The following is a 12,278-nucleotide window of genomic DNA, read 5'->3' as shown; positions in this document are numbered from 1 at the left end:
GCTGTCAAAGGGGGTACAGCTTATTGGCATTGAAAATAAAATAAAAAGGAGTAGAGAAGATAAGAGTTGTCTTGATCGTAACCTGCAGCAGAGTATCCATATTATCAAATATCCTTTATTACAATCTTTTGCCACTTTCTGTCTGAAAGCAGGAGTGCTTAACCTACATCTAATGTAGACAAGAGCAGGGCTTTGGGAATATGACAGGCTGCCAGAAAGATAACCTCATACATCATCTTCTGGTGAGAGCTTACCTTACAAGATACACTATGTTTGCAGGCTTTTAAATTTTGCTCATAAATATTTAGGATTAAATCCTGGCTTCGCCAGTCTCTCTGTGAGATCTTTACCGATGACTTAATAACAGTCGTATTTCATGCTGCAGGGCTATGAACTACAGATGGAATTACGCTTTTAAAATGGTATTTTTGACTGTTTCTTAAGATCTCCATATATATCACGCTGTCCTTAGTACACGATCCTGACAGTTTATATGGAGAACATCCTCCACAACAGTTTAAAATCAACAGTTTTAAACATCTGAATATTCTTTTCAGTGAAAGTAACAGATCTGTTTTATAACAGCACACTTTAACAACACTCAGATGATCCAAGGAAAAGCTAAATCCTACATCCTAAAATTCTGGCGTGACATTGGTTCAAGATTTAGCAACAGCTATATCTTCGTCTTTTGCTTTGTTATTAGTTTTCCAATATTTTTTTCCTCATCTAGATTACCCTCTATTATTTAAGTTATAACTTCCTCCATAATTGCAATCAATGAATAGTAATCACTTAATAAACATATCCTGACAGGTCTATTTTTGCACTGGGAAAAGATTCATTTTCTTTATCATCACTCCAGTAAGCAATTTTTCTTCTTACCTAAAGTAGCAAAGTGAAATGTCGTGCCTGGTGTAGAGTTCTGCTCTGCTACGTACAGCACTTCAGCAAAGCCAGACACCCCTCCTTCATTTTTATATTATGTGGATATAGGTTTATCAAAATCTGCATAACTTGCAATTTACATTCACTGATTTTTATATGTAATTCTACTGCTGCACACAGGTAAAAGCTGCTTTGCACAAACAGCGTGTTAACATGGAGCTAATAGTGGCATTCTGGAAGACTTCACAGAATGTTTTTCTTAAAATGCAGGTAATGCCGAAAGAAACTACAGTTTTGTTACATTTTTGGGGCTTAGATACTCAACATCAAAACGATAAAGAACGCACATTCTGTCAACTAACTATAAAAGCCTAATTTGACATTAAATAGAATAAAATATCCTGAATGAACTTGGATACCTGCAGGTTGCTATAATGATTTCTTTCTCACTGCTATGTGAATATAGCACATGAAACTGATAAAGAAGTACAAACAAAAGAAAAGATATTTTGGTTTGTATATGGAAAGCTTTCTCCTTTTCTCACGAATTAGATCAATTTGTTCTAAGTAGGCTTGGCCTAAAGTCACTGGAATCAAAGCAAGTTTTTCTACTGACTTCAAGAGATTTCAGACTAGGTGTAGCAATAAATGGAAACTTAGAGTAAATAAACTCTCCTACGGGATTCACGTTTTTCTGCTTCAAGCGCACATGGAGAAACTCTCAAAGGTCTTGTGAGGTAAGTGTGGACATTCACTGCTCCTGAAGACCTAATATGGGTATTCAAAAATCCAAACTATGTACATGGAAGGGCGAGATTCATCCTCTGCTCAGATGCTGTTTTACTCTGGTCTGGCCTGGCTTTGCCTTCGGATAAACAGACCGTGTGGTTTGCCAGGTACCTTCCAAACAGGACTAAAACAATGGTTTTGAATTAAAATTAAAATAATTTCAAAAAAATAAAGGTTTAAATACATGGAATTTTCATTCCTGAATACTATCTTTACAGGTGGACGCTCCTCAGTGAATAATTCTGACATTAAATGGTCTGTCAACCTTTCAGTTGAAAGCAAAACCATAAATGGAGTACTCGAAATTAAAATTAGTTTCTGTCTAGTTTAACTACACTTCTTCACATCAACATTTAAAACATCTTGAGCAATTCATTCTTGTTCCAAAGTATCAATCCACTCTAAGGACAAATTTTCCAGTGGTAACTGGATTTTTTGTACAAATACGGACAAACGTTAGTTTTACTCCCCTTATCCTCCAAACTCTGTCTCTGTTTCAGGCCCACGTAACACAAACCAGTGGGATCAAGCTGAGCTGTCCTGCTGAACTGAATCCCATTTCTGGCATCATGTTTTGTGACCTATGAAAATTCTTACTAGTCCAGGCCTGTCACAAGAATATATATCTGGCTACATAGAACAGGCAACCTATAACTGCACAAATTTAAGCCATGATAACTAGAAGGGCTAACCTAATTCATCTGCCCTAGTCTCACCTTTGCCACAGGCAGACCCACATTAGGCTTCAAGGAAATCTTTCTAATACATACCAAACAAAGAAAGCTTATGCATATTTTAAGCACTTTAGCAGCATCACTCTTCCTCTGAAAAGAAGAATTGACTATATATATCAATAATAGGGAAAATACTTATTTCACAGCTCTGAAAATCAGACTAAAAATCTCACTTCAGAGTTCCCTAGTTCATCTTGTAATTTTCAGAATTCTTTTAAGATATCAGTAGACAGTATCTTTTTGTCTGCACAGTAATGAAGACTTTAAATACACTAATTATCTTTAAACATAGGCATATTAATACAAGATTATAAAGCAAAACAAATTCTGCGCAAAGCAGCAACTTTTAAAATAAGCGATTATTACACAATTTAATGCAAAAAAAAAAAAATATATATACACTAGGCATTTTGTAGAGATCGAGGAGATACTTAATATGAAAACAAAATGCCTGGATTAATCCAGCAGACGCATGTTGATATGATGGAAGTAAGAAAGCAATTGTGATAAAACACTCTGCATCTATGCTGGTCACAAAGTGTTCAGTCATAAAAGCTTTGATTTAAATCACATTAGCATGGTGTGGTGGAAGCATGCAGCACCACAACATCAAAGGAAACGCCCCCCAAATATGTATCTATTTTCTTATTTTTTTCTTCTCTCCAATTAGAGTATACTTTTAGTTTCCAACTCGTGTGTATCGGAAATGGTTTGTATATCAAGGGAGAAATCAGAGGGGAATGAAAAAGAAAAACAGGTTGAGGGATGCAGGAATCTCACCATACTTTTAAGTAAAGAAATAACAATTCACTTGTAATAGGACTGTCCCATTAGGGTCCCCAATTGCCATGAAAATCTCAACTGACCTACTCCTTTTCTTCGTTAAATTTACCACTTTTGAGATAATTAAAACAACGCGACCTTGGATTTGGACTTCTTTTAAGGTATACCTCACAGTTCTCCAAAAATTCTCTGGAGAAAGTACACTTGCGTGAATCGCACGTGGTCCCAGCAGTTGGATACTCTTGTTCCAGATAATTTTGCTCAGGCTTCACAGGAGAGACGTGATCACTCAGAATTTCCCATTTTTGATTACAGCACAGAGGAAAAATAACATCTTTTTTCAAATGTTTTCAGTATAAAACTTTACAAAATAATCCAGATACACGACCTGACTGCTTGTAGAGACAAAATAAAGAACTTCGCTCAGGAACAATTAATCTATCTTCAGGATACATTCTCAAGCACGGTAATTGAGAGGATAGAGCACCACGGCTTTGTGTAAGTGTGACCTTTTTGAACTTCCCAGGCCGACCCATCACACCCGCTGCTCGATGCCCACGCTGCGCTGAGCAGCACCATCAGCAAAGGGTCCAGGGGTGTGTGGCAGCACCCACAGGGCTCCCCGTGCCGGGACCGGCCGTACGCACACCCCGTGCCTGCTGGCACAGAACGGGAGAACGCTCGGGAGCTATTTCTGTAGCACCAGGAACACTTATTCCTCCACAACTTGACCCCTGCTCTGTGTGGGGATGGTGGTGATGTGTTTCAGATGCGATGTCTAATAGCGGGAGAGCACTGATGCATCAGACCGGGAAATTAAAAAAGATGTCATTCACACAAAGGAATGCATAGTTAAGTTTGAAAATCTTGGCTCAGATGATGCTGTAATGGACCATTTGTTACATATCTACTTACTAATGTTCATCTGCTGGGGAATTTGTTGTTGGTTTTTTTTTTTTCTCCCCTGATCAGTTTGTGACTGATTTTAAATGATTCCAAGAGCTCACCTGCATTTTGCCCAACACATTTTGAGATAATATCTGAGATAATATCAGAGATAATATCTGAAAGCACTAGGGTCCTTAAGGGAACAGCCCATTACAATACACAACAGTAACTATGTTTCTACGATTTATGAAAAGAAAGCAATATGTGCCTGTTTCGGTGCCTGTCGTTTGCCTACCAATGGTGCAGTGCTCCCCATTCCAGCCCTCTCTGCATTCACATTTCCCATCTTTACAAGTGCCGTGCTCCGTGCAACGGGGATGACACACACGCTGGTCACACGCCACTCCTGTCCACCCTTCTTCGCAGCGACACGCTCCGCCAATGCACACCCCGTGCGTGCCACAGTCGACGGAGCACACTTCTAGGAGAAGAAAAAAAGAAGGATTATAGCTGGCTCGGGTCAGCCCCAGCGGAGCAGGAGCAGCAACCCGGTCACCAAGGGAAGGGTGAGTGGAACAGGTAGGTTTTTGCTGAAAACTACGCGCTGCCAACGGCTGGACTGTTCATGTTCAGATCAAAACCAGCACTTAATTTTTGCTTAAAAACAAACTTAAAAATAAACACCAAAAAAACCCCAAACCCGAACTAAATTATGTTAAAACGTTGTTTTCAAAAAAATCTGCTACTGTATGCCGGACAGGCTGCCGCAGAACTGTATCCTCTGTTCAGACACCAGTTCCAAACCTGGATCTCTGGTGATTTTGATACAGCTATTGATTTGCTAAAAATGAGACTGAAACTCACCTAAAGCTCATTCAGCACAGAATGGTGACAATTCAGGGCCACTTAGACTCTAGGAGTGATGGGTAAAAGACACTTTCAAGGGAGAGATTTTGGAATCCTATTACTAAGATGGTCAGTCAGCAGGCGTCTCACTCCAAAAATTCTTCTACTGCTTTCTGCCAGCTGAAGTTGTAGAGAAGCAACCAGAGGGGTCTTTTGCCTCATGTATCACCAAAGAGGTTGACAGTGAAACTCTCATTCATGAGTTTTTCTGGCTGCTGACGCATGAAGCAGAAAAAACACACCCTGATATTCATTTATCTGATGGGGAATTCTAAGTCATTAACCTTGACAAATAACTGAGTAACTGTGAAAAATGTAAATGTTAGTTTCGGAGACTTGCTTATGGCCTACAGCTCCTTCTCAAGGTTCAGCTTAGAATATCAACGCAAAATTCCCAGTATTTTTTCCCCAAAATAGAACATTTGCCGTCTTGTCAAAACTTCGTTTTTTTCTCTTTAGCTCCTTCTGTTCGAATAATCAAGTTTTGTGACTGCAGCTTTAGAGAGGGATAAAATTTTTTAGCTTACACTTTCATGCCTGCTTTTTAGTGTCTCTTGCTCTTTAATTATTTTTTAAATACTCCATGTACAACCGAAAAGGGAAAAATCCCCTCTATTTGAAAAGAGATTTTTCTGTTTTGTGATGTTTTACATAACTGAGTAGCATTTTGATGTACGGTAAAGCAAACCCAAAAAACGTACATAATTGTAGTGTTTCCCATTCTTCAAATGTTATATTTATATATTCCGAATTTTCATTAGCAGTTGGGAAACAGATGTGAAGCACTTAAGTAAAGGGGGTCACCATAAGAATGAAATACAAACTCCTAGCCCTGCATTCCCCCCACCCCGCAGTCCCAAATTAAGAATGTCACAAAAATAGCATCTAAGATACATAACACATTTCTTCCCAATGTAACTAAACAGGAGCAAACTCCTTCCAAAGACAATTTCCTAAATGATGTGCGTTTCGAGCTTGCCATAGGCATTAAAATTTTAGGGAAATAGGACGATCGCGGAGTCGGGACGGAAGATTTCCTTACCGACGGAGCAGTCGGGCCCCATCCAGTTGGGGTCGCAGGTGCAGAGCCCGGTGTCGGGCAGGTAGGAGCCGTGGCCGCTGCACTGCTCGGGACACTGCGCTCGCGCCAGCTCGCAGCTCAGCCCGCCCCAGCCCGGGCTGCACAGACACTCCCCGTTCACACACACCCCGTGGCTGGAGCACGTTGGATCTAAGCAATCCACTGCGGAAGAAAACGAACAAACAAACAAAAAAACAATGCAGAGAAAGGTCAGTTCGCACAACGGGATGCTTGGGAAACTGGAGATGCGTGCTCTGAAAAGTAGATAGCGCTGTGATAAATAGAGCAAATTGACGTGGTTCTTCAAGGCGTATTAACACCTGGGAAAGTGCGATGTAATTTGTGTTTTACCTTAGCTCCAGATAAAACAGAGTGAACAATGAAAGGTTACTGCAGGAATGCTGCAGTGAAGAAGCACAAGGACTTAAAAATTACACTTAAATATATACACATAGTAAGAGTTCCACACATAAGTTTCACCTGGGGATACTTCTTCTGAGACACACTGAAGTTCCCAGGACTCATGCACTATATTTAAATAACAAAACATAAAATAACGGAATAAATTGCACCTTTTCAAGGTTATTTTTCTTTGGAGTATCTGCATCAATACTGCTATTGTCACTATTGAAATGCTAGAGCATTGTGAGAATAACACTGTGATATCCACTTTAAGTATCCAGAAGTCAAAATATCACTGGCTTTCAGCTTCATTTAGACTCCTAAATTATTCAGGCACTTCTGAGCATTTGATTCGTGGTCCATTAGTAGCTGAGCTGGGAAACTGAGAGTCCTAGTTACTTCAACCCATATTCTAACCAGCAGACAATTCCTCTTATAGAAATAAAGAAAACCAGATACAGATAGGGATTTGATCTTTTCTCAATCCAGAAACAACAGAATAAGAAAGTGAAAATAGTTATGACGGAAAATCCACGAAATTTCAGTTGCCATTTCAATCCTGTTAAAGAAAGACACGTTACGGGCTGTCCTTCAAATAAACTCTATATAGTACCATTATGGTCCTCAAAAGTTTTATTTTATATAATGAATTGGTGTAAGTATGCTATGCTCTACTGCAAATACCAACATAGAGGCTTTACCAACTGCCTTTTGCTGCGAAATTGAGGGCCAAGGTCAAATTCATGTCCTAAATCAAATGAATTCATCTCATGACTGGTATATATTAGCTCCCAGCAGAAGGACCTAGAATGATTGGCATTCTCTCTTGCAGCTCTAGGAAGATCTGAGCTTATAATGAAAATGATTTATCTCTCATCTTTTCCAAATTGATCCTTCTAAATTAAGGCAGAGACATTTTCACTCTACCTTATGTGAACAATACTTGATCTTTAAAATCTCAACTTTTCTATAAACAGTCTTGTCAAATTACTTTATGTAGTTGCAGAACATTTAAAGTAAGTATATAGATTAGATACAACACAGAGCATTGAGGCAGGCACATGTAGAGAAGCAATAACATGAGTTATCAGAATAGTTTTGATTTTAATTCAGATTACAGTAGTACAGGGATAAATTGCTATAAAATTCCTTATAAGATTTTCATTTTAATGATGACACTAGCTATGTGGGTTTTGTATTTCTTTTAAAAGATTTAATGCTTAGGTAATTGGACATTCAAATATTGTAATGCAGTTTTGTATTTATAGGTAAACCAAGCTTGTTTTGCGGTTCTGTTCACGTAAGATTTGATAAATTCATAAATTGTCCTAAAATTATCTGGAATGCTTGTCCTGCACTGTTGTTCCTTCTTGGTGCTTAATGAAATTAGAAGCTGCCCAAAAGTCAGAACATGTCTTTCACACTATTTCTCTTGAACTTGACAGACACAGAACGGTGATAAAACAATCTGATTGAATAAAGACGCGACACAAAGATTTAGGTCAATTTACTTGGAGAACGAAGATTACTTCCCCCCCCGCTAAATTTAGTCTACTCTCTTTTTTTGAGATGATGATATTTTAATGCAAAATGTATAAAGGGTGATATGCGTACAGCATTGTATGTGGCAGGACAGCTGACTTTAAGAGATATTGATGAGTCCTCATGTACTGTCTGTGTCAGAAAGGTATCATCTTCGTTCTCAAATCAAAGTACTAACAAAAGCTATGTGAGGCACATGAAAACCACTACCTTTTACTACATAAATTAATGGTCTTTCCTCTATCCTGAATTATAGTATTCATGCAGCTGAGACTTATTTCCACAGAATAAGCTTATCAATAGCCCTAAGCCCCAAATCTCCCTTCTTTTACAGAATAACACACCCGTGTCCATTGTTCTAGACAAATATACTTTACAGCTGTTTTGTTCTATCATATAAGCAACAGCTTTCAAAGTTTAAATGGAAGAGAGTTTTTACTTTGAACTCAAATCTTGTTCTATTTTAATACGTGCTCCTAGAGTTATCATCTTGGGCCAGATTCTCAGCTGCTAAAATTAGCATAACATGATTACCTGCAGCAGAACTACACTGACTTCTGCTGCAGAGGTGCTGGCCTCGAGTCTTTAGAAGGGTTTACAATGGTATTTAATAAGGATTTATAAATGGAACTTCTTTGGTGTTTAAACAAAGGAGAACGTGCCTTAGCACGTAGGTACATTAGACTTAGAACTCACAGCCCCTTGGCAGCTCAGATCATTAGAGCTCATTTAGTACTGGGTCCTCTGTGGATTTGACAAAAAAGGTACGGAAAGCAATTTATATCCCTAAGGACAAAAAAGGAGGTCAAGGAGTTTTCTGAACAATATGTACCATAAAACCCCCAAAGAGCCATGAATTACACTTATGAAGTTAAATGTCATTGACAAATGACTCGACCATGAAGCTGACAGGAAAACCACCCTTAAACTGCACTGAATTGGGCAATTTCACTTGTCTCCCCCTAAACCAGATTGAATGAAACCTGACAAATGTGCCACTTCATCTTGTGTGCAAATTTGTTAATAGAACAACAGTGTTTATGCTGCAAAAAATTTTGCATCACAAATATTGATTTTGGTGCCACTTTCATTTCAGGTAAATTGTTTGAACAATATGACCATGATGAATATCAGAAATAAAAGGCTAACGGGAAGAAAAAAAATGCTGACCTACTTCTTCTAATTCAATATCTTAGTTGGAAAATGACAAATGAATCAGTCTTTGCCGTTCCTTTGGGAAGCTCAAATCAAGAGAAGAGATCTCATAAATTATTTATAAATACAGATATATTTATTTGTATCATTCTACCATTAGAATGGCAGAATTTTTATTCACACAAAAAGTTTTTTAAAAAAATCAGATGATTACCTGCAACTGGAGAGGCACCACTTTATATTATAACATTTTTCTGGTAGCTCTTGAATAATGTGAGAAATATGTCAGAAGAAACGGAATTTTAGAGTAGAAGCATAATGGTTGGTTTTATTTATTTGTAAATTAATTTACTGACTTATTTACTGCCCAATGATGTATGAAAAAGGTTATTTTAACCTTTCTTGTCATGTTATTGGCCCCTTGCAAGTTTGCAGTCAATACCTCCAGCCTTTGTAATCCATTTATCTTTCAAGAAAAACCTTATCCTTTCAAGCATACTGCTGATTAAATAATGTATGGCCTTTCACCTCACATAGTAATTCACCTCCCAAAAACTTTGTTGACTGACAATGTTTTGTAGTGTTTCCAACTGTGAATGGTGTTAGCACTAACACCTTTGCAAAAAAATATGCACTAGTTTGTCCTGTGACCTTCTCTGGAGCTGGTGATGTGCTTGTTTCACCCATTTCAAGCATTCACCTTAGGAGAAGCTGAATTTAGCACTACAAGAGCCCGTTTGTCTCCCAGGAGTGCTAGGGGATTCCAGATGTCTGGCCCAGATATACCACAGCCATTCTAGACAACTCAAAGTAGAGAGAGAATTCCATGCAAGTAGGTGGAAATGACAATCAAAATGAGGGAGGAACTCCTTAGAAGGTAAAATGTAGACTCAAATGAAGGAAAGATCAGTATATCTACCATAGTCTCTCTAATAATACAAGCATTTATGTGACAACACAAAACATGATCAAATTCATATAACTTAATTAGACTGAGCAAACCATTGCAGTTACCAGAAGAGAGTGTCTGTGCTCCTGGGGAACAAACTGGATGTTGCAGAGCATGCTGAAGACAGTCTTTTCCATCTTTGATTTCAATGAGAATGCTAGCAAGGCATTTCAGATAATTTCTGGATATTTCCTATAATCATACGCTCAGGGTGAACTGAGAACTATCAATTCTAGCAGACAAAAAGGACATTACAGAATTTTCTGGATATAGCTTAAAATGCAAGTCATTAAAAACAATGGAAAAACTCTACTGACTTCACTTGAATGCTGGATTAGAGCTTTAGAAATCAGTGTGGTGAAGCTTTCCTGGAAGGAGGTGACAGGCATGCACTGAACAAACAGTTGCAGATTTGGCAGTCCCACTAGTCCTAGCTTTTTTTTTTTTTTGCTTTTAGCAAAGTAAGTTCACCCAGACAAATGCAAAATCTTGTCCTAAAGGCGATGACTACAGTCCACATCCAAAGGGTAAAACCTTTAGTGGCTTAGGTCCCTATAGTTTTCTTCCCTTTGTTTTTTGATGGGAGATACAGCTCTTTACTACAGTGCGAGACAAAAATCGATACGCGTGGTAGACAGATCCGCATCCCGCTCAGAATACTCCATAGAGACTCTTTAGTTGTAAAACCCTGCAGCTCCAGTCCTATCACTCTAGTCCTCAAACTGCTCCTCCTTTGGGAGGATTAATAAGCTCTGGAATGTTTTCATAAAGTAGCTTGAACTATTCCTGCTCTGAGAATGTGCCAAGGTATGCTCAACTGTCTATTTAGCAATCCTCTGGGGAATTAAATTCCCTTTTAAAACCATCCTAATACATTTTAAAAAGAAAAGCCATCCAATTTATGGTGTGCATTCTAACAGAAAACGCTGTGAACAAAACCAATATCGAGCTTAATCTATGACCGCATTTTGTATGGGTTATTTTGTTAAATTTGCTCATTCTATATACACAAAGAATAGGACGCTTTCAACACGAAGACCTTTTCTGCATTTAAAGGACAGTTATAATTTGCGTGCACCATATACATTTCTTTAATCCCATGTGATTGCAGCTAACAGGAGTAATTTGTCCTACACAAAGTCTGTCAGGGACATGGATATCCAAGTCTTTCAAATTTGTTTCCTCAACCTCTCTCTTAATAGTGACTGATATGTTTGCTTTGTGTGGAGCTGCAGCTATAAAATTTTCCCTGCCACTGTTCCTTTTTCCTCTGCCTTTCACATCTAAAGTGTTCAATAAATATAATCCATAAAAAAAGATTTCTCTTTACTCTTCAACAAAGGAATTACTCAGGTATACTTGTGACAGACAATCTTAATACTGCAAAACAACATATATAGGAGGTCAGAAGTTTTGTCTGAACTTTGATAGATCAGTAAAATTGCGTGGACTATATTTTCACCCCTCTTTTACAATTATCGGCTACAGTAGTTTTACATTTCCATTTTTATTCCGTTCTTTCCTTTTTTCTTCCCACTGAATAACTCCAAAACCCAGAAAACAAACTCAATTACCTTCTTCACAGTTTTCTCCTTTATAGCCAACAGAACAGACACAGTTCCCTTCAATGCAGGAACCGTGACCTCCGCATGAGGGATCAATACACTGGCTGATGGGGACATCACATTCTGGACCTTTCCAGCCACTGTAGCATAAGCAGGTGCCTTTAGAGTATTGACCATTGCCACTGCACAGCACCGGGCAGGCAGCTGGAAAAGGGAACGAAAGAAAAACAGCAGAGAGGGTCATACACGCGTTCCTGTAAAAGTGCGCTACAAATCCACTACCAAATACTTAGACATATATTCAAATATGTTAATTTACTGGCAAAAGAAATCCAAGCTAATTTGTACTAGTTCAGTTCTTCATTTCCCAAACAAATCATTTTATTATTATATTATTTAATAAAACGCACACATGTTGGGCACTCTGAGAACACAACTACTATCCTTTATAGACTATTGATGAAGTTCAGGATAACTGATGAAGCACTGTGAATAGATTTGAGTCTGACATTACTCTGCTCTGTTCTACTAGGTAACATCCAATTTTCACAGATAGCAGAACACGAAACATTCAGTCCCCAAAACAGTTTATAATA

At 38.3% G+C, this 12,278-nt stretch overlaps 1 protein-coding gene across 6 annotated transcripts in view; it reads right to left on the bottom strand.

Moving 5' to 3' along the window:
• Positions 1–12,278, bottom strand: part of TENM2 (teneurin transmembrane protein 2) — a 501,281-nt gene that overhangs the window by 69,797 nt on the left and 419,206 nt on the right. For 4 of the 6 annotated variants that reach the window (XM_065644312.1, XM_065644313.1, XM_065644314.1 and 1 more), the window contains 3 exons: positions 11,692–11,886; positions 6,031–6,231; positions 4,351–4,563 (listed from right to left, as the gene is read on the bottom strand). In XM_065644312.1, the coding sequence (XP_065500384.1) occupies positions 4,351–4,563; positions 6,031–6,231; positions 11,692–11,886 (609 nt within the window). The remainder of the gene's footprint in view (positions 1–4,350; positions 4,564–6,030; positions 6,232–11,691; positions 11,887–12,278) is intronic. The other 2 variants (XM_065644315.1, XM_065644316.1) reach the window with 2 other exon arrangements.

Source organism: Caloenas nicobarica, chromosome 13, assembly GCF_036013445.1.
Source record: "Caloenas nicobarica isolate bCalNic1 chromosome 13, bCalNic1.hap1, whole genome shotgun sequence".
In the NCBI taxonomy this organism is placed as follows: Eukaryota; Metazoa; Chordata; class Aves; order Columbiformes; family Columbidae; genus Caloenas; species Caloenas nicobarica.
Note: the sequence above shows the minus strand (reverse complement) of the source record. Positions and strands in the feature narration are given on the sequence as shown.